This window comes from Octopus bimaculoides, chromosome 4, assembly GCF_046866305.1.
Source record: "Octopus bimaculoides isolate indiv1 chromosome 4, ASM4686630v1, whole genome shotgun sequence".
Classification (NCBI taxonomy): Eukaryota; Metazoa; Mollusca; class Cephalopoda; order Octopoda; family Octopodidae; genus Octopus; species Octopus bimaculoides.
Genome location: NC_142931.1, coordinates 90,014,674 through 90,038,762, shown reverse-complemented (window position 1 = coordinate 90,038,762; position 24,089 = coordinate 90,014,674). Strand labels below are relative to the sequence as shown.

Below are 24,089 nucleotides of genomic sequence, written 5' to 3'. Positions count from 1 at the left end.
GTACACAGATACACATATATAAACAGTACACATTGTCTTTTCACTATTCCATGGTTCTTGTTATATATTTAGGCATGCTGCAAACTACAGCAATCTTTCTAGAAAATGGGAAAATAGCAAACACACACCCCTATGCTTACAATAGACTGTCAATGTCTCAAATGAAAAAGCAATACATCAATGAGAAATAATCTAAGAACAATCTAATTAATGAATAAATGTTTTTAATGCAACCATTAAGTATGATCAGTTTCTGATTCTAGTTGGGATTGAACCAAATTTCTATTTTGTTAGACACTTCAATTTCTTTATTTTAATATGAATAAGAAGCAATTAGAACAAGTATAGTTAACCTCACTGTCGATAAATTCTCTTTGAATGATAAATAACTTGGGGAGTGGATATTTTATTCAAGCATTTATTAGGAAAACATCTTAATTTCTGCTAAATAGTTTTAAACTTCTGAAACAGTGTTGCATTTCTGAATAATTAAAGGCTAAAGATGAACGAAGCTGAACTAATTATTCCTAACAATTTGAGCTATTTAAGAAAAACAGTAAAATTCTGCTAATCAAGTTTAGCCTTCACCAACTAATTGAAAATAAATAACTTTTCAGTGCTAATTTACCAACACTTTAGTAATATGACATCATTAACACTAGTGAATTAAGAACAACTAAACTAGAGAAGAGTAAGCCAATATTGTTGATATCGAATGTCCTGTTGATCTTTTGACAGAAGTTTCTTAAGTTGAATGCAAAACAGATATATATTTACCTATTCCACTTGCAGAGGAAGAAAAGAACAAGTGTGAAGCCATGGATTGTATAAGTTAATGACTAGAAATGCATTCAATTATGGCTACAGTTAATTATATTTAAGTGAGAACTTTACAAATATATGAAAGACCAAAAAAAAAAAAAACATTAAAAAGAGAACAAAATGTCTAGTTTCAAAAGTTATTTCCGAAATAGTGTATGTTTTTTATTCTCTAGTTTTGCTTTCACTTCCATTGTGGATATTTTCATTAGACAGGGCTAAAAAAAGGGGAAAATTTTAAAATTAGATCATATATATATATAAATATTAAAGTCTTTTTAAAGAAATAACAAAATATTAATATTCTAAGAGAGAGAGAGAGAGAGGGGGAGGAGGAAGATAAGGAGTTAGGTAGGAAGATAGGGAAAACTAGACAGTGAAACAAGTTGAATACATATTTGTAATAAAAAAAATAGTGACAAACAATAATTATAATTTGAAATTTTTTTTGATATAACAAATATTCTGTTATTGTTGAAGAGCTCACAGAAACGTTTTTCCTTTTCCAACTTCAATATGATTGATTATTCTTTAAGGTATTAAATAATCACATTTTTATAGTTCTTGTTCTAGTGAAAAGAAATTGTCAATGAAAAGAATGAAATATAGTCTTTACACCTTATAACTTAATCAATTCCCACAGACCTTGGGGTATCTAATTGTAGTTGGATTTTAATTTTCAAGATTTCAATTAGCTCTGAACTTTAAAACTACCTTCACCATTTCAACAAACCTAGGATAGGTTATCAATTCTCTTGTAATCTCTAGGTTAGGGTATGTAATGTATTAAGTCAACATGTCTAATTCTAACAGATAAGCAAAAAAATAAAAAAACAATTTTAAAACACAGATTTTCTTAAAAATTTTTTCTTGGTTGAAAAATAAAAACTTATGATTGTCTAAAGGATTTTTTTAATGTCTGGGCTTTAAATTTAAGGTCCTTGCACAAGCCAGCAGCTATATCTTTAATATTTTAGTCAATTTAAAAATTCTTTATGTGAAGCCTGGATATGTACAAATCTGTAGGTTAAAAAAAAAAAAAAAGACCAAAAGTTGGCAGAACTTTGAGTTTAGCCAAAATTTGATTTTTCAACAATTCTGTTTCAGTTATAGCTGAAATAATTTTAATACATCTAAGAAAGAAACTTTAACTTAATTACTGAGAGTAACAAATACGAAAATTCTTAATAAAACCCAGTGTTTATCATACAGAAATCTAGGCTAATACAGATTACTGACTGGTTAGAAAATTCCTAATACTAACTTTTATGAAACCTACACAGGAACCCCATAGTCTGCTTTTATACATTTCTAGTATAATATAATAAAAATAAGGGTTGAAACCTCACAACAGGTCTTAAGTTAGGGATTAATTTTTCAAGCTCATGTTCCCTAAATTTTTACTTTAAAATATTTAGCACTAGAAATGGCTTTTCATTTGTTAAAAACACCTCCATGAACATATTTAATGTGTCCAGCCCATGCCAGCATGGAATAAAAGGCAACCTCCAGCAGAAGGGGGTGGGGAGAGCTTAATATAAGTCTATCCTTTTAAAACAATTTACCAATCAACTAAAAAGTAAAAGCAGCATATATTTCCAGTCAAGCAAATTAAGTAAGAAGTACTATATGTTTTACTGATGAGAATAACATAAATACTCGCAGTTAAGTTTGACTTCATAACCATGTGATCGTAAATCTAGTAATCTAATGCTTGTACATAACTAGATCTCTTGAAGGAATTACAACACCAGAATTTAAGTTACATATAAGTTAAAGGTGTGTGTGCGCGTGTGTGTATGTATGTGCGTGCGTGTGTGTGTGTGTGTGCACATACACATATACATCAATATCATAGTTAGATCTCTAGTAGGTAAATAAAATAATGCTATACTGATTAATAATGGCTGATCCATTGAAGCAAAATCAAGTAGAAAGGTGCAGCTTTTCAGAAATAAATTAAAACTCAAAACTATCTTTAAAAACAAAAGACTATGTTTCATAAAAGATACTTGAGAAAAAGTCTCCATGTTTTTTTTTTTTTTTTTTTTTAACTGTTGTACTGGGAATTTATCTCTTTCAGAGTGCTCAGCTGTGATTGAGTTATTTTCTTCTAAAGAGAAAATGAGTTAACTCAATTAATCTCAGACAAAACAAAGAATACAAAGATTCTTCACCTGCAAACAGGAACAACACTGAAAGCTTACAGAATGGTAGAAACAAGTGAAGCATTCCATTTCCAATATACTACATGTCTCTGAGTTACACAAGAATTAAACAGTTTTCAAAAGATAGTATAGGAGGATTATATGTAAATCAAAGAAAGAAAAATAGATAAATAAATAAAACCTTTATTGTAGGGAGCAAGAGTTCTATACTTTTGACTGTTTATCAGAAAATGTGAACTAAAAAAAAAAAGACATACCTGTAACTTTCTTTGACCAGCAATGAAAATATCATATAATGTCCAATTTATATAAAACACAATCATACTATATAAGCTGTTAAAGAGGTTTAGAATATAATGAAATGAATCTAAAAACAATAAAGAAAATATTCTGTAACTATTAGAGATATAAAATATTTTACATGTAGTTTTTAAAAATAAAAATAATAATAGTAACAATGCATTTTTTTTGATGTTCATAGTGCCAGCATACAATTGAGAGAGAGAAAGAGAGAGAGAGAGAGAGAGAGAGAGAATTTCTTTTTGCGGACAGAATGCTAGTTTACAGCAGGTCACTTTCCAAGAAAGCCTGTCAATCACTTTCCAGCTGGACAAACAGAAACATTTTACACAAAAATACAAAGGGCATTCAATGGATGCATGTCCCCAAAGCCAGAATTTTAGATGTACTTTTAAACACCATACACACAAATAGTGATTTCCAATACCATCACATGATACAAGAAGTGAAGAAATCATTGTATTCAATAGTTAATGGCTTTCTAGACATTGTTGCAGTGTCTTTAAGTTTTAGCTTAAATAAAAATGCTTTAATTCCTTAAACAAATATATGGGCAATAAATAAATAAATACTCCCACATTTTTGTTTTTGTGATGATAACATTATTAAAAAGTAAGTTGTGTGTGTGTGTGTGTGTGTGAGTGAGAGAGAGAGAGAGAGAGAGAGAGAGAGAGAGGGGGAGGGGGAGGGGAGAGAATATAAGCACATGCAGAACCAAATCTTGAAAATTTAGAAATGAAAAGAAAATAACCCACATGTATAAAGTGAAAGGGAAATGTGTCAATTTGTGTGTAAGAAAATTAGATAACTGCCTATATAGAAATGGAAAATGCAATCTAATTTTTCTTGTAGATTCTATTTCAACTTGAAAATTCAAACTGACAAAACTTGAAGTTTTCATAAACTTAACTCAGAAAGAGAGAGAAAAGCAGGGAAGGAATATGAAAAAACGAAAGAAACTAAAATTGAATGCCTAACCAATATTACTTAGCTTACATTTCAATTTTTTAAAATTTATTTTTTAATTGAATTTCTATTTGAGTTTGAATTTCAACACACACAATCTTTCTGATTATGGTTTATGAAAACATTTTAAGTATTATTTTTCAATTTGAAATTTAAAACTGGGAAGGAGAATAGATTCTTTGACCTGAAATTCATCTAGAGATAGAAAACAAATAGAACACAAGCATACATGAAACATTTAAGTATGCATATAGTTCTAAGTAAAAAGTATTTAAGAAAATAGAAGGTAAAGAGCACAAATGATTAGAATTTGTAATTCCTTCAAATGGTTAACTTCAGTTTACTAGTGCAACTACAAGTATTTAAAACAATCCAATAAATAAATTTAAAAAACAAATACTTAATTTGCTCTCATTTGGATTAAAAGTAATGCATTCAAATAAAAAATAGGTCTGTTTTGTGTCTCTAAATTTGTTACAAATATATTTACACATATAGACACGTAAACATGTGTATTTGTGTATGTGTGTATATATATGTATAGATAGATATATGTATGCATGTGCATATTTGTGTGCATATATATACATACATACAAATACATGCACACATACCTATATATATATATATATATATATATATATATATATATATATATATATACATACACACATAAAACACATATATACATATAAATTTATATACACACGCTCTCTCTCTCTCACGCACGTTTGTGTTTTTCTAGTTTTTCAATTTTGCCATCGCCAATGTCACAAAAAAAAAAATTCTATAAAGAAGGAAAACAAGGGGAGAAATTTACAAACAACAATTTGTCAGAAAACATTGAATAATCAATGATTTTCTTATTTCATTTTGGCTTTTACTAGTTAAAACACTGTGCCAAAACTTTCCAAGAATTTATACATATATTATTTTTCTTCTTTTTTTTTCCAGTTTTCCAAGAGAAAAACAAAAATGCAAAGAAATTATCAGGTTAACTATTGTTCCATGGTCATTTGTTAGCCTTTCTTTAACCTTGACACACATTTTGTTCTGTACATAACCAACAGCTCAAAATCAGGCATTTAACTTAAAATATATACATACATACATACACGCACACATACACACATGAACATCCATTGACAGGTATATATGCATGTGTATATGCAACTGTTCATTCTTTAATGTTTGTTTGACTGAATGAGCCAGCAAAATTTGGAATTTGCATCTGTTCTTAGATAAGTGGGTTTTTTTTTCTTTTTTTAAGACTGGTTGCTCCATTTTTAACACCAACCACAGTACTTTAAGTGGGACTAGTATCTATATTTTTCTCTTTTTTTTTGTGTGTGTCAGCTAAATTTGACATAGCTGAGGCAAGTTGAGTAAGGTTCCTTGCTGAAGGATATAATGTCTGTGGTATGGATTATATTTTTAACCATGTCTTATCAATCTGGCCATCAGTTCAGCTTCCTAACCACATAGCTATCATGCCTCTTTAGCCATTCTTAGCTTAAAAAAAAAAAATTAAAAAGAAAATAGAGGAAAAATTTTTTTTTCTGTTTAAATCTTATGCCATTTCCTTTTTATAATACTGTCTCTTCTGAGTTGAAATATGTGATGTGATCAACCCAAAGTGGAGGATAAAACAAATGCTAGACAGAAATGAATGCAAGTTATATCATACAACAAAGTATGTAGAAGTGTGTGTGTGTGTACATGGAGAAAGTATGGATGGGGTTGTGTTGGAATAGAGTCAAGAGAAAAGAAACCAACTTTTTAAAAGATGGTGAAATTAGAAGAGATAATTTATAGCCGTTCCCCAGATTTTGTATCTTGTTTAGTATCTGAGGAATATCTAAGCTTTTCTTTTTCTTTACTAACATCATTCGTGTCTTTCAATGTCTGCTCATTTTCAACTGGTGTGTTGCTGGATTCCTTGCTCATTTCTGGAATATCATTGTCTCTTTTGATAGACTTCTCTTTATGTCTTTTCTTGTGTTCTTTATCACGATTCTCTGAGCTGCTTTCATCAAACTGATTCTTCTTGTTGGCAACAGCATCAGCATTCTCAATATAATCATCATCAAAGTCTTCCTCAAAACTGTCCACTTCTGTATCAGGGCAACGGAGGCATCGTGGTTCATTAAGACCATATCCTGGACATGTATTGCCCACACACTGACAACAACCATAATCATGAAACCATCGATATCGGGCTGCTCCCATTGACTTGCATGAAGCTTTACATTTACGTATGGAAGTGCACTGAGACATAAATGCTACTGTACAGTTCACCATATCAACCTTCTGAGTCATCTCGATAGAATGAGGACTACCTGCAAAATAAAATCACATATATTAAGGGCTAGGAATATCACAGAAATTAAAGATAACAAAGGAAATTTGTAGATATCTTAATTATTTTGCAAAACTGCAATGCATACCATTGACTAGTAACTCACCGTCACTGAAGCAAAGTGTTCTAAAGTTAAAATATAATAAAGTTGTATTCTACTCAATTGCTTAAAAAGAAACAGTAAGAATGAAAATTTCATTGATGTTCTTAATAATCCATAAGGTCATTATTAAATCTATTTAACAACCCACTAAATATGTTGTTATTTAACGGGTGCCAAACGGATAGAGATGCAAGACCACTCATGCTGCATCCTTAACCATTGACTATCAACTTCACTCCAAGATTGAACAGTTAGCATTGGAAAGAAAAGAATATTGAGCTATAATATACTTGCAACTATTTGATTTTTCAAAAGTATTCAGTAACAATTCACACTGAGTCCAATAAAGTATTACTCCATTAATGAAATTCTTTATTCAAAAAAATTAATAATATATTGGTGTCATCACAAGCCAGACTTGTTGATAACACTGAGATTTCAATTCAAACATAGTGATAAGCAGACAAATGTTTAATCGTTTAATGAATAAACTACCAAGTAACAAACCCATGAAAACTTGGAACAACTGAGGAATGTAGAATAAGTTTTCTGCCCAAGATGCATGCTGTGAAAGCAAAACTCCTGATTTACAATCTGGCAGTTCAATACGTTATAATCATAGCCCTTTACCTCCATCAATATTATTGTATGCTACTTTATATTCTTGTGTATGAAAGAAATAGCAAAAAAAAAAAGAGTTGGCATAAGACCATCAAATACAACCAGTGGAGAGTAGGCTCTACTGATAAAATGATGAAAGCCTTGACAAATATCCAAGAAGAAAAATTGTTCCATTCAAGAGAAAACCATCTTAATAATTGTATGGTAAACTGATGACTGATGAATGTTAGTCGAATATCTAAGACAAAATCGTGGTGATGTAATGGTTAAGCAAAAAGGCTTTTTAAAAATTCAAACAAGTACAGTGTATTTATTTGTGGTCAAATTATGAAAATTGGCACTGACACAGAAAAGGCTTAATATTTTTAATTTAAATAGTCATTTGTACTAACGATAATGTTGTGCATATATGATTGTTAATTTACTACATAATAGAAACTATAAAAGACATATATACACCCAAATAAAATGGTGAAAAGAAAGATGTTAGTAAATATTAAATGCAGTTAATAAGACATGGATATATAAACATCACAAACAAAAATTGAAAAAACTTTTTTCCTCGACCTTTTCGTAGCATTTTCATTATAAAATTTACAGACTAGTTACACCCTTCAGAAACAGCCATGTATGTATGTAAGTTAAAATAAAAAAAAAATCTCCAGAAATAAATTGCAAATATTCAGCAACACATGCTGATTTTAATAGTGAACATTATAGAAAGTAAATAAATGATAGAGGAAGGGTTTCAAGTTTTCTTCCTTAGATTAGTAAGTTCATAACTTTCTTTAAAACAAATGTCACTGAGAGTATTTTGATTCAGGCAGTTTCAAGTGATATAGGACTGATAGATACATGCAGTGTTGTACAGAATGTAAAGAAATATGCCCATTAAATAGAAAGCAAAATATGTTATACTTTTAAACAGTTTATACAAGATGCCAAATTATGAGAAGGAACTCAATATGCTGATAGGTCATTTGTCTATATTCATAACTGGTAAAAACATTCTCATTTAGAATAAACATTTAAAAACTACTTTGGTCCTAAAATCTTTCAATTATCAGTGTTGTAAACTTTAACTGGGCACTGTGAGAGTTAAAAATTTCTGATCTTCAGCATGAAGTTGCTCAAATGGAACTATTTTGGGATTTGGTTATTAGCTTAACAGAAATAGCCTGTTACAGCAAAGGCATTTTTCTGGGGCATGCTCCCCACCCCAACCTACTCTACCCCCTCTCATCCCCACCTCACACATCTGGTTGCAGTTAATTTGCCAAAGTTTATAAGTATACATTTAATGTGTCAAATACAAACCTCTTCCTTAGCTATAAGTATAAATAAATTAACTTAGCTTGCTCTGTTGCTATAAAGGATTAGAACAACAATTTTGCATGCATCAATGGAATATGTCTTTGTTTGTGTCAATGGAATATTTCTTTGTTTCTAAATAAATCATACTGATGAAAAACTAACCAATACACATTCACTACTTGAGAAAACCCTGAAGTATACATTTTAAATGTTTGTGAAAAAATTTCCTATTTGCCCTCCATTAATGTGATACTTGATCATTCCCCCTTCTGTCTAATACCAACTTGTTTTAGAATATGAAGAATGTTTCAGAAAACATGAAAAGAATTATAGAAATGATACAGCAATATTTTAGGAGATGAGAATTTCAAAGAACTACTCTCTAAACCAAAAAATACTAAAAAATTCTTAAGCTGTTTCAATTACAGAATCGTTTGAGAATTAATCTATCTGCTCCTTGTGGAGGAAGGGTGAAAGAAACGCATTAGAAAGAAAGAAAGAAAATTAAATCTAACAAAAATCTTAGAAGCTTCAGTAGTTCTATCTAATACTTTCTTCTAGTTATCTCTACACAATGTTGTCTTTCCTATATTTTTTTTTTACCTTCATTCATTTTCCACTTCTTAACTGCTTTAGTAGCAAATGACAACATATTAGTTTTGCAAAATTTAGCCAAAATAACTGGGTCTGTTGTGGCTGAGTGGTCATTTTTGAGCAAACCTACACCAATACAGCACAAAGTTATGATTCACAAATCTAACCACTCCAGATATACAATACTTTGTGCTTGCTTGATTGATGACCCCACTCTGACATATAGGTGGTTTATCAAATGGTTTGCAATATAGTATGTAGATATGTTGTGTCTCTGCTATTGTTCCTGTAGGTCTTGGTGGCAACCACAGTGAAGGCACAGGAGTTGATTCTGATCAAGATCTCTTCTACATTTATGTCTGGTGGTTCATCAAGATCTCTTCTGCATTTGTGTCTGGTGGTTTGCATTCTATGTGTCAGGGTCAATTTGATTGTGTAGTTCTGTGACAGAATGATGATGGACACTCCACAGATCCATTTTCCTAGCTAACCTGTGATTCACCTAGCTAAAGTCCATATTGTACAGTCTGGCAATGCATTGATGAATTGTAAGGAATGCAACATGACAGTTTCCATATGTTGCACTCTCTTTCATTGTCCAGTCTATTTTTACAAACCTGTAGATTATGATGGTGATCAAAGTGAAAATAGCAAGAGGATTTGATCAGAGAGTGATAGCTTCTTTGTGCCATATTTATTTCATGCAAATTCATAGCTTCTATCATTCTCTGCTGGTGATTACACATTTTGGGAAAAAATTTCTCTGTATTGAAAAAAATATTATTCAGCCAACATTCATTCATAATTAATTTCAACTCATTAATAACTGCAGGCTTAGCCCCCAAGGACATTCATGCTAACATGGTTGCTACATTAGAAGATGATGTTCCAGCTTTATCAACAATACAAAAATGAGCAGCTAAATTTAGGAGGAGAATGGAGAGTCTTGAAGATGACCCAACATCTGGATGCCCTGCAACTACCACCACCAAGGAAAACATTGTGTTCACCACATAGTGATAGATGACAGGCAATTGATTATAAATCAAATAACCAATGCTGTTATATCCCGTGAGAGAGTTGAGAATATTCTGCACAATGAACTTGGTATCTTCAAAAGGGCCACACCATCAATGGAGAGTACTATGCGAACTTGTTGAGGCAGTTACAAAAGGCTATCAAGATCCAACACCCAGGAAAACTGATGAAAGGAGCCTTGTTTCATCAGGAGCAATGGCTCCAGCACACAGGTTCTTGGTTTCAATGGCTTCTGTGAGTGACTGTGGCTTTAAATTGGTTGATCAGCTCCTTATTTCGCCTCATCTGACTATCATCTGTTCCCTAATATGAAAAAAACACTTGGCTAGGAACCAGTATCACAGGGACAATGACGTTAAATCTGCCATTGATGACGTTTTTGATCTACAAGATGAAAGCTTCTTCACCAATGGGATCTAAGTACTGCAACACCAATAGAAGAAGTGTGTGAACTGCAAAGGGGACCATACTGAAAAATAATCATCATTTGGTCACATTCCATAAGAATATCTTGTCAGCTGTGAAATTTTCATATATGAACCTCATATAATGTTTAAAATTATAGTAGCTCTCAGTTTTCTATCAGTTGGTTATATAGGTTGAAAAGTTAATAATTTCATGAATTGAGTATCAATACCATCATACTCAACATAAACAAACAAAACACAACAGAAGACAAAATACTAGGAGTTACTTATATACAACATTTCTATAAAATTCACAGAACAAATAGAAGAAATAGTAAAGAAAGCCAAATGATGCACAAACTCATAGAACACACATGTTTGACTAACAGAAAGAAATAACAGGATTTAATGTACAAATGATATAGTAGATCCATCATTAACTCAGGTGGCTTGGGTCTTCTGTCTCTATATAATAAAACTCCAATTAACTACAAAGGTCACAAAACAGCAAACTTCACATGATCACAGCTTGTACACAGATTTCGTATACAGACCACACCTACAGATCACCTGCACAATGTGAAAAGAAAAACTGAAAGACTAGTTGGACATGTGAGGTACATAGTTTGTTTACTGTAGCAAACTCCAGCCCTCACATTCCTGGTCACTAAATGAAAAAATCCCCACACAAGACTAAGACACATATAAAGCAGCCTAGATCACTACTACAACTGCAGCTAAAGGACACTATTTTCCATTCAATCCAAACAAATATAAAAACTCAGACACGGAAATAGCTATAGTCTCAAAGCCTTCACTGGCCCTAAACACTATGCTGCTGCAATGTATAAACAACGAATACAGAAGAGCAACTGTCATGCTCAGACCAGATACATCTTGCTTACCTCTATAGCCTGCACTCATGCAGTCAACCACTGCATTTTGGAGTGTGCACATAACTCATACTTGTATATACTAAATGGTGAAATATCATAAACAAAAACAAAAAAATACAAAGATCCCACACCAACGCAAAACAGATGTAATGTACAAATAATTCTACACCACAGGAAATAACATTGCACACATCTCATGAACATAGAGGTAGTTGGTGGTGCAGTAGAAGTTGGCATGAAACTGTTGCATGAAATTGGTGATGATAATGATGAATAAAATCACATGAGTCATATGTGCCCCACAACATTATACACTGTTCCTCCACACCAATATCTGCTCAGATATAGTTTGTATCCTATATGCAAGACAATTCAGCAGCACAACACAGCACACTCAGTATACTCTCTGCACACAACACATACATTACATAATAACAACCAATAAATTAACACAGCTTACCCAGCACATACTATATAAGATTAACTCCCACCAAAACAATGCACCACACACTCTTCTATAACCAATATCCGGCATTATAATACATATAATTCTACACAGCTGCAACCCATTAATGCCATGCAAACCACACACCACATGCTATACACCACCACCATTTCAAAACAAACAACATAAATCATCAGTTACACAGCACATACAAAACATATTCACCACCCGACAATATAGTACAAGAGATGTTACACATACTTTAAACAACAGAGAAAACACCAAACTGGCATTTCCAGAAACTCATCCCCAATAGCAGTGGTTCTCAACTGGGGTCCCTATGGGGGTTCATATAAAGATTTTGTTGTTTAAATTTATGTGCAATAACTAGAATATTTTAACAATTTTAACAATTTTTTTTTAATACAATTCCTCTTAATATTTCTTCATAAAAATATAATAGGATTTTTTAAACATAAAATAGCTTTGGGGGTCCACCCGAGTGAAATAGGAGTCAAAGGGGTCTATAAGCAAAATATAGTTGAGAAACACTGCCGTATAGCAAAGCAAAGCTAACACAGTAAACCAACACAAATCTACATCTGTCAAAATAATAGTGCAAATACCTCAGGAATATGAAAGTGTACTTGGTTATGCAGTAGGAACTTGCATGAAATAGTCAGCATGAAATTAATAACAATCCACACAGCCAAGATCAAGGCACACTTGCTGGATATTTTTGTCAAAGACAACCAAAGAAAGAAGAGCCTCCTCACTGAAATATCAGTCCCAACAGATAATAATGTGTCTCTTAATAATTCTTTCTAATTTCAGTACAAGACCAGTAATTTTAAGGGGAGGAGTTAGTTGATTACATTGACCCCCCAATACTCAACTAGTACTTATCTTATTGAAACCCGAAAGGATGAGGTGCAAAGTCAACCTTGGTGGAATTTGAACTCAACATAAAGACAGAAGAAATGCCTCTAAGCATTTTGCTTAACATGCTAATGGTTCCACCAGTTTGCTGCCTTTATAATGATAATAATAATAATAATAATAATAATAATAATAATAATCAGGCACTATGTCCTGGTGCAGTACGAGGCACTGGCTCTCATGGCTTCTGATCTTAACTGATTGGAAGTGTTACCAAGTACATGCTTTGTCTTGGTATAAAAGATGGGCTAGAGCAAATATTTTGCTCAATACCACGGACTTGCTTGTCACTTGTTTGATCAGTTGAGCATGTCCCGTGGTGGCTGATGGTATGTGCATCTCTGATCACAAGCAGTAGTGGGAGAGCATCGTAGCTATGTGTTGGAGAGGAATTCTTTGGGGCTTGAATAATTCACCTCCAGAAACATAAGTATCTCATTCAACATCCTTAAACAACCCTTATTCAGGAACCTTTTGAGTGGGATGGGCTACTTGAACTGAAGAAAATTCTAACTGGGCTCCACCTGCAAGGTCATGCGCTATTTATCTTGATATGAGATCACCATGGTTGTGATGCATGTGCCTGGTGTGCCCTTATCAAATGGTTAGTCATGATGGGTATACTGGGCTTTGTATATTTTACTCCAGTGTCACTTTGATGGCATGCACTGCTCTCTCACTCAATAATAATTCTTTCTACTAATGGCACAACGCCTGAAATTTGGTGAGGAGGGATAGCTGATTACATCAATCCCAGTGTTTCACTGGTACTTAATTTATCGAAAATGAAAGGATGAAAGATGAAGTTGACCTCAGAGGAATTTGAATTCAGTATGTAATCTTTTCTATTCTAGGCACAAGGGCCAAATTATTATTTGGGGGGGGGGGCAGTCGATTAGATCGACGCCAGTACACAACTGGTACTTAATTTATCGACTCCGAAAGAATGAGAGGCAAAGTTGACCTCGGCAGAATTTGAACTCAGAACGTAAAGACAGACGAAATACCGCTAAGCATTTTACCTGGCATGCTAACTTTTCTGCCAGCTCACTGCCTTAATAATAATAAAACTTTAGCATTGGATATGATAAAAATTATGACTTCTCAGATCTAACTGAGCTATAGGTCTGGTCCAAGCCAGACCCTAAGCACCTTAATCAAGCCTGCAGTCTATAGACAGAAATCACACCTGGCTGGTATGGATTTACCTCTCCAGATACTGAGTTGCAAGCCTACCATCTTGTAAGTCTTCATCCTCTGCAGCAATGGCTCCAGAACAAAAACATACCACAAAAGGAAATAATAATAAAAATAAATAAAAATAACAACAGCAACAGACTCAAAAATTCAAATTTTGAGGGAAGTACCTAGTCAATTATATCAGTTCCAGGACTTAAAATGTATTTATTTTATTGATGATATTCTGCAAGTATAATATTTTTACATATACACATAAATATCTTATTTATATCAGAGGTTGACAATATTCTTATTTTTCCAAACCCAGACCCATAGGGCATTTATATATATATATATATATATATATGTCCATACCCATTATTTAGAAATGTTAAAATTCATAACTACTGAGGAAAAACAACAGAGTATCTACCTAAGAGTTAATGTCAGATCATAGCAAACTATATTTCATTGATTCTTGGGAGGATGCTTACAAGCACTTTCTTGTTGTGTTCATACTGTACACACATGTAAAGCACAGAAAATTGTAATCAAAACCTTATCACTACTAGTAACCTGATGACATTATTTAATATTTTTATTTTAAGAAAATAGGATCAGCACCCATTGAAAGAACAAAATCATTACAGAAGTCACTGTAACTATCCTAATGAAAAGAATTACTTACGCATTCCAACTCCTGCTTCCATTTCAGAAAGTCTGTCCATTGTATAATGGATTGCATCTGACCGAACTTGATAGTGGTAAGAAGCCCATCGCTTAAGTACATCCTCTTCCATTGTTAAAACATTGAACAAGTCTGGAATGGGATCCTTAAGGATTTCAATTGAACTACTTTTATAGGGGACTTCATTTGGATCTGGTGGAGGACATAAACCTAGAAAATGAAAAACAAAATAATTTTTCTGAAAAAGAACATCTTTTTAAGAAAATGCCTTATACATAAAACTCATGCATCTGATACATTAATACACCATACAAACAACAACACCTTAACATACACAAAAAAATAAAAGACTTTAATGAATGATACAAAAATAGATGCATCAGCACTATAATTAAAATCTCCACATTTTAAATAATCCATTCACCTATGAAGCTAACTTTACTATAATAACTTCTCTCTAGACATCATTTCTTGCTCCACACATCTATCTCTAACAAAATGAACAACCTTCAACTCTGCTCTGACCATCCATCATCTTCTTCAAAATGCACATATAAATAACCAAAACAAAGCCACTTTCATAAACTTTCAAAAAATTCTAGTGGTATTACATTGCTAAGGTTCAGAATTACGTTTTTCAAAATCCAACAACAACATTATCAGTAATGTAAAAACAGCATGACACTTTCAACAAAATAACTGTAGAAGGTTCCTCACAACATATCCTCCACGACAACAATAACAAGCACCCCCACCCCACTACAAAACTGAAATCTTAATATGATAAAAGCATAAAGACAACATCAAACATAACACCACATGCAACAGAAATATCTTGTATCTTTAATTATTTTTCATGACGGTAGAGTAGTATTTGAGGAAGAGTTGAGTGTGATGTCTTACTGGTTGAGCAGCCACATAGAGGCCTCCTAAACCGCCTCCAAACACCCAGACACATATACAATACTTTAAAGTAGTGTTACAATTACACCCTATAAACACTATCTCTTCCATTTAACTTACATAAGCATAAGAAACAAGAACACATACAGAGAGAAATAGCTGCAACATAACAACTGCACTAGTTCTAAACACTATGCAGAGATGCACACTACCAATATATGCAACTCTTGCACTCTGACCAAGTCCACCTGACTTGCGTCTATTGTAGCCATCATCAGAATTAGGAATAGGCTGGATAGTGGAGAGAGTGTAGATATATCCAGTGTCACATTGCATCTGATACAATTCATCAGTGTAGGTTGAGCATGCTGTATGGTCTTCAGCTAGATGAAGACATTATATAAATGGATCAATGAATCATGCCTCATTGCTTGGTTTACTACCAGCATGTGATAGGACTTCTTGATTAGGGCTGACCTGGAGCTAAGCACCTTAATCAAGCCTGCAGTCAGACCCTAAGCACCTTAATCAAGCCTGTAGTCTAAAGATAAAACTGAAATAAAGAGGGTGTAGTCCAACAGAAATTTGGTAAAAGGATTAAACAAAACAAGGAAATAACAATGAACTACTGTACTCCCACTAAACCTAACATGTTTACCTCTAGAGCCACTACTTCAATCTAATGGGGGAAGCCACTAAATGGTAGTTGTTTTGCTAAAATTAGCAACTAAATTTCCTTTAATTAACACCTACTACCTTGGAAATGAAGGAACACATTGAAAACTATAGTTCTGGATTTGCAATACTCAGGAAAAGAAGTAGTGATGGCTGGAATAGCTTTGATAATATGTGCTCAATAATGCTGACCTAATGCCCAACAAAAGCAATTAATGAGTGAATGAAGGAACCTTTATGTGATTGCCTAACCTGCAATGAAATACAGTTATTTCCATGTCTTTCCTTTTTGGGATCAGTGAGGACAAATATGCCACCATCATTGTGTACATACTTTTCCCCAATGTATTGATTCACACTATTACACTGCTTCGCAGTATGAAACAGGTCATTCAAATTGCAGATGTTGACAGAGTAACTCTTCCTCTGTACAAACATACTACTACATAGTTTCCATTACAAGTGATGTATTTGTGCCATTGCTGAATCCAACTATCAGATTCTCTTTCAAAAAAATTCAGGTGTGCACTGTTGTACCCACTTCTTCACAACCACTTTCACCACATTTGTGACATCAAATTATTGCTTCTAAAGACTGTCCTCCATTGGATTAAACAAGTGGTAGTTGGAGGGCACCAGGTTCAGGCTATTGAGTGAAGGGGGGAATCAATGATGAGCTCAATTTGCAGATTTCTTCTCTAATTCTTTGATAGATATAGCTCTGAAAAATAGGGCCTTTGGCAGACAGGAGTTCCCATAGACAGCTAATTTAAAAATCCTTTATCATGGCATGGACAACTATAACAAGGAACTGAGAACTGAGCCTAGATGGACATCTGCCTGCATGATAAATTCCTCATTGAACTCATTACTGACTCTCATTATGCTAATACCATGATGAGAGTTAGCATGTACTTAGCTAGACTGGTGTTCAAAAGCCATTTAGCTACACTTAATTTTCTAAGAGACTAAGTTTGTTCACTCCCAAATCAATTGTGCAATAACTTTGTTACTTTCATACAACAAAAACATCGATTTGATGTCTGTATAGTAGCTTTGGTTATATTTTGCTGACAACAAAAATACACACGTATCTGTTGTATATAATTTGTGTATCTATGGCATGTGTGTTATGAGCATCTATCCCTATATATCTCTCTTTCATATATATATGTGTGTATGTGTGTGCTGCGTTACTAAATGAATTCCATTAGATAAAGAATAACTGAATAACTCTTATGTATGCAGCAATGCTATGCCTTTTGTTGGCTGTTATATTCCAAAAGTGAATACTGACATCTGGAAGGCTGATTTGGAGTTGAAAATCCCACATAACCATATAGGGATTAAAATTGAATTATTTTTACTCCCACATTGCTACAACAGCTTCTTTCTGAAACATTTCTTTGCCCTTGAACCTGTTGATGATAACAGTGCAATGCACCCTTTACTATCATATTGACTATACACAAGTCACTCACCAATGTATCTCCTGCATTACTGAATATTTTCAGCATTTCAACAACTTTCCTTGGAAGTACAGCTCCTTTCCCTGCCTTCATATTTTTAACCCCACTTTTAGCTATTAACTGTCAACTTTAATAATTGGTCTTCTTGTTGCGGATACTTAGGGTAGGCCATCTCACTTTCAGGAATTTTCTTCATTCAGCAAACTCTCATACTGATATTCCTATGCCTCTTTCTTTTGGCACCAGTGAGGACAACTGTGCCACTTAACCATTGTGTACATACTTTTACCAACTTCTGGATTTATACTATTACCTTGCTTTGCAATATGAAACAACTCTTACTGCAGAACACTGGTCAACTTTTTATTTTCAGCTCCTTGCTACATATATGACATCTAGTTTCTTCTATTGTTTCTTGTTCTCCTCTTTCTTTTAATCTTTCTCTCTCTAAACATATATACATATATATAATATATTCTTAAGTCTTTGACTTGAAATCTGAAGTTGTTAAGCTGGGTACTGAGCCCAATATGATGTCTTTACATTCTTTTATAAACAAAGTTGTTTTCAATTTTGTAAGCTTTAATACAAACTACCTTGATCAACATTAATAAACATACATCAAGGAATGCATCTTTATGTTTTCATATCATTTTGCCAACTATTTACAAAAACCTAAATACACATCTTTTGATACTCTGTGTCTCTTGTATCAAGTGTATCTAATATAGATGTGTTGCCTTAGCAACACTGAAGACAGTTTATAGAAGCTACCAAACTTAAAATCTCTTCTTAAGTGGCATGTTTATAAACACCTTTGGCCTGATCAACTGCCAAAATGTCTAACTGCAAGTATTACAGTTGCTCTCTAAAGAAATATAACTTTCTTCCTTTCTCCTCCCTTCCTCCCACAAACACTATTTATACAAGTAAAAAGCAAATAGCTCTTGCTTATAGCCAAACATTTATGTACTTAAAAGTATGAAGCAAAATTTTTTGGTAGGTACCTAGCTATAAAAACTGAGACCAGACTACTGTTCAGAGAGGAGGAGGAGGAGAAGGAGGAGGAGGAGGAAGAGAAGAAGAAGAAGAAGAAGAAGAAGAAGAAGAAACCAAAAAAAACAAAGCAAAAACAAGATACTGCAATCTGAATTTAAAAATTTGGTTTTAGTATTTGTTAGTTTGTTAAATCTTTTAAACACCAGTGTTCTTATTGCATGACCTCAACAATATATAGTAGAAAGTGGAGGAGAGAAGTAACATAACATCAATATAGAACACTGTAGCTGAAGAGGAGCTGGTGAAAGGAGTTGGGTTATTTTGACAGATAAAATAACACATTAATAAATTCATGACTCCTTTCCTTAATGAAGATGAAATAAAGACAGTTCAAGTTCTTTAAGGTTGTTTTATAGATAGATAATTTAAATAGATTTAATCAATATTTGATGAGATGCTAGAGAGTATAACTGTCAAACTAGACAAAAGTATTTGTCCCATTAAAGTAGCATTCTTTAAATAAAGTTATTTTCATAATCATTGAAATCAGGGTAAACTATGCACCAAAATTAAAAAGACTCACATTGCATTATCAGATTCAGCATACAAAATACAAGTGACAGAGTGAATGATTCTGACCAAAAGACAGATAACCTCATTTAATTGCTTGATACAAAGTAGATTATAAAATGCATGTATCACAAGTTTGGTACTTGCTAAATGATAGTGAAACCAGAAGGTGCAAGGGTATGATTAGCTGGTTTGTACAATATCTACTCAAGTGGTAATCTAATTGGGACAGGACTAAAATAATCAACGGTACCTTGAAGAAATAGACTGTAAGAGTGAAAACTGTGTGGACTTGGAGATGTAAAGCGAAAACTGTGTGGATTTGGAGATGTGAAGCGAAAACTGTGTGGATTTGGAGATGAATAAAAAAAGTATCATTAAAATATAGCTTATTCTGATAGGGATAGATATAAAGTAAATGACTTAGAATGATTAAGTGGGCTAATATGAAAGAAATATAGACAGAAAATACAAAGCTGTTTTGTTAAACTAACATACTAGAAATATAAATATTTGTGAAACCAATAAAAAATAAAAATGGCCATGTTTATGAGAAGTCATAATACCCCACCACCAACCAAAAAAAAAAAAGAAAGAAAGAAAAAGAAACAACTACAATTAAAAAGGGTTTAAGCATAACATTGAGCTCAAGTTTAGTTGAGAATGTTAAACATAATGAAAGTTGCGTGGATTGTATTTAAGAAAACTTTGGTGAGAATTAGCTACAGAAAAAAGAACCAAATTAATATATTTGAAGATGGGCTTTCACAAATTTGAATTAACTAATCAAATATTTTGCAGTCATATCCTACAAATTCAGTCTGCTTTCCAACTGTAATAAACAGAAAGGAAACAGTGCCCACACAATGTCAGTCAGAGAATTTGAACTTATGACTAATTCCACATTTGTAATCCAACACTTTAACCACTTAGCATGCATACATTTGAAACCGATATAGAAAACATCTATCTATTTGAAGTTAAAAACTTCATCATGATACCATGATGTCAGCAGCAGTTAATGATAGAATACATGCAGAGGTGGGATACAGACAGTGTAATTGAATAACCTTTTTGATTACTTTTTATCAGCATAGAAGCATTGAAAGAATTAGCTTCAAAATCAGGTTATCAGTGGTGATTCTTATTCACATTTCTAAATATACACAAATAATTATAATGATTATCAAATTAACTAACAGCTGCTTAATTTTTACAGTAGTAAGAATTACTGGTGGTTAGAGAGCAATGTACTTTATTAAAGTATGCACTTGTACAGAGTAAAATGGTTAATGTGAAATACACTTAGCATGTGAGACAATAACTTTTTCCTCAGAAGTTTGAATGTTCACCTTGAACAAGTAGTAATATACATTAAACTTTCATTCAAAATCGGGTTATGATAATGACAGCATGCAGGATATGAGATGAGTGTGACAGAGGAGAATCTTCTGAGCATGATTAAAATTATGAGTAATCAAACTTTCAATGAGATAATGGCAGACATAATAATACTACAAAGAAGAAATCTTCCAACAAACCAACACTAGTAGCATTGAATCCATACTATACAAATATGAATTAATAGGATCCTATGGAGATGACTAGAGTCTTCTCTGTAAGAGCTTGTTTGGCCAGCTACACCAAAGTCAAAACCTGGCCAGAGAACCAGTGGAGCAGTTCAAAGACTAGCTAAAAATCACTTTGATGAAGAGTAACATAGATTCTTCCAGAATGAAAGACATTGTTAATTACAGCTTATTTTGGTGGCCTCACTGTTTGATGGATACTGAAGCTATAAAGGAGGTATGCACTTACCACTACAAAGAGAAACAAGAAAAGAGGCATGCAGTAATATTTGGCCTTTCTAACCAAATGTGTACATGCCTCATGTGCAGCTAAACCTGCAACATATAGTTACCAAATGACCACAAATGAAGTAGATTTGATAGATAATCATAAGCAAGTAAGCAGGTGTGTGTGTGTGTGTGTGTGTGTGTGTATATATGATAGATCACCTGTTAAATTTGATGAGCGGCTACACTCATGCTAGACTAGTACAAGTTTTTCTTTTGTTTTCTATAGTGGAAAAGAGCTGCATGTACACCAAATTCACATTCTCATTCTTAAACCATATGCCTAGTTGCAAGATAAAGCCAAAACAACTGAGCTTGTACCAGAATACAAGAGACACCCAGAATAGCTCAAAGGATCTCCAGACTTCACAGTACTATTCAACTTGGTGTGTCCAGGATACAAAATGTTATTCTACGTTTTCCATTGTTGTCACCCATACATGTTATGTTCAGTGACTTATTGCTGCCAATTTTGAGGCAGTGGAGATGATGGGTACTTATTTCTTCTATACGTCATTTGAATGAAATATGAACATGTTACTAACTACACACGTACACACACTTAAAATGCATGTGTACACGTTATTGGATGGTCATTGACTCACCCAAGTTTATCCTCTAGAACAGTGGTTCCCAAACTTTTTGGGGCTGCTGCCCCCTTGACACCCAGGCTACATTCCTAGTGCCCCCAGCCCAAGTAACCATCACAAACATAGACCTCTTTCTGATGCAAGTCCAAAGCAACAGTATTTCACAAATAAAACAACCTAACGCACCCATTATTTTGTTTTACATGAATCATTACCACATTATTGCCCCACATTTTACATGAATTGCTACCTATTATTGTCCCACTTTTCTTCAACACCCCCTTGGAACTTCCCACTGCCCTCAGGAGGGCAATACTGCCTACTTTGAGAACCACTGCTCTACAGAGTCCCAAATCATTCTTCACCAAGCAAGTTTGGTAAGGTTACCAGTTAGTGACTGATGAACCAACTGTGCAACAAGTTATACTATTGATGTGTGTGTTACACACTTTATAAGGTGGTTTGTTAGGAGGGCTATCTAGCCATGAAACCATGTTAAAGAAATGAAACATACAAGGGGGATGTAGTAGTCTGACCAATCTAGAAGGGCAGGAACTGTGAATAAGAACTGACTTGGACTGCAACAATCTATCCAATGAGTTTACAGCAGATGTAAAATGATGATGATGATGATCTCACACACACACACACACACACATACACATTATCAACAATACTACAAAAGCAGGAACTGAAGACAGCAAGATGTGCAACTTACCTACACAAGAACAGCATTCTGCATAAAGGCGAGATAAGCAGATCTGACAGTCATTACAACAGGTGCAATTCTTTTTGTCTGTCATATCGCATTCACAACATTTGATTAGTTGACATTTACTTACTCGACTTGCACAGATGGCATCATTGCAGGCTGCTGCAAGCGTAACAAGATAAAGTGCAGCTGCAAATCCCAGCAACAGGCGCTGGAGTAATCTATCCATGTTTTTTAATTTATTTGGCTGAAAAAATAAAAAACGAAAAACATACAGAATAATTTTTTATAAAAAGCATAAATTCAGAAGTTTTCAGTAATAAAAAGTTTTTTTGTTCTTCTCTTTCTCAGAATCATAGGAAGAGAAAAATATTAATTAGTGAAGATATTTATCAACACAATAGTTACAAATAGTTTGGAGAAGTCCAATTAATAATTACATCCCATTATTATATGATAGGTTGCAGTAGTGGTGGTTGTTTAAACCAAAGTTAACCCTGATCAAGCAGATCAATGATCAAAGACTTTCCCACTGTGACTAACCTGTATGTTATTCCAAAATAGTATTAAACTAAGAGTATATTATCCTATGTGTTTTTCCCCTTTAATCATGGATGTGATTTGAGCCTCTATGTAATCAGCAAGCTATAGCTCTCAGGCCAATCAGCCAAAATGATCCCCTCCACAGTTATTATTATTAATCTTCATTAATTAATCTTAAAATACAAGAATTCAATAAATTATGGTGGCTTGTGATCCCTTCATAGATGTAAGTGAAAAATAGCAGCTGAATTCTGATGTAGATGATCCCCTTTGATTCAATTACATGACAGGTTGAGAGAGATACCTCATCTCATTTGTAATGTTTATTCATATTGGTTTCAAATTTTGGCACAAGGCCAGCAATTGTGGGGGAGGGGGAAAATCAATTACATTGACCCCAGTGTTCAACTAGTACTTATTTTATTAACACCCCCACAAGGATATGTTTAATCATATTAAATAAAATGAAAACCTTCCACCTTCTGTTTTAATAGTATGACCCTGAGGGGAAGTTAATGTAATTAAGAAATACTTCTATATCAAATCTAGAGGAGTTTGTCGCAGCAGATAAAAACATTAAAACTGTAAGTTAGGACTAAAGTCACAGAAAAACAAAACCAAACTATTCTAGCCTAAATATTAGCACATTGTGCCTATCAAAATACAAAACTGATTGGAAAATATATTGATAAAAGCTCAGATAAATACAAAATATGAAATTTGAAATTAATACACCAACCAATACTTCTACTTAAGACTAAAACATTTACATACTACCACATTTGTGAGCTTATGTGAAAGTGAATGTCTGGATGTGTTTATTCTAGTAACAATGTGTAAGTGTGAGTAGAAGCATGGTAACTCAATGGCAGAGAATAAGAATTGACAGTTTACGTGGGACTGGCTTGAGCCTGGTCAGATATACTGTTATAGGAG

The 24,089-nt window shown here is 33.3% G+C and overlaps 1 protein-coding gene across 1 annotated transcript in view; it reads right to left on the bottom strand.

Annotated features, from left to right (window-relative positions):
* Nucleotides 1-5,581: 5,581 nt before the first annotated feature.
* Nucleotides 5,582-24,089, bottom strand: part of LOC106883765 (twisted gastrulation protein homolog 1-A) — a 20,065-nt gene continuing 1,557 nt past the window's right edge. The window contains exons 2-4 of the mRNA XM_014934885.3: nucleotides 22,617-22,857; nucleotides 14,837-15,046; nucleotides 5,582-6,592 (exon numbers count right to left, since the gene is read on the bottom strand). Of these exons, the coding sequence (XP_014790371.1) occupies nucleotides 6,063-6,592; nucleotides 14,837-15,046; nucleotides 22,617-22,839 (963 nt within the window). The 5' untranslated portion in view covers nucleotides 22,840-22,857 and the 3' untranslated portion in view covers nucleotides 5,582-6,062. The remainder of the gene's footprint in view (nucleotides 6,593-14,836; nucleotides 15,047-22,616; nucleotides 22,858-24,089) is intronic.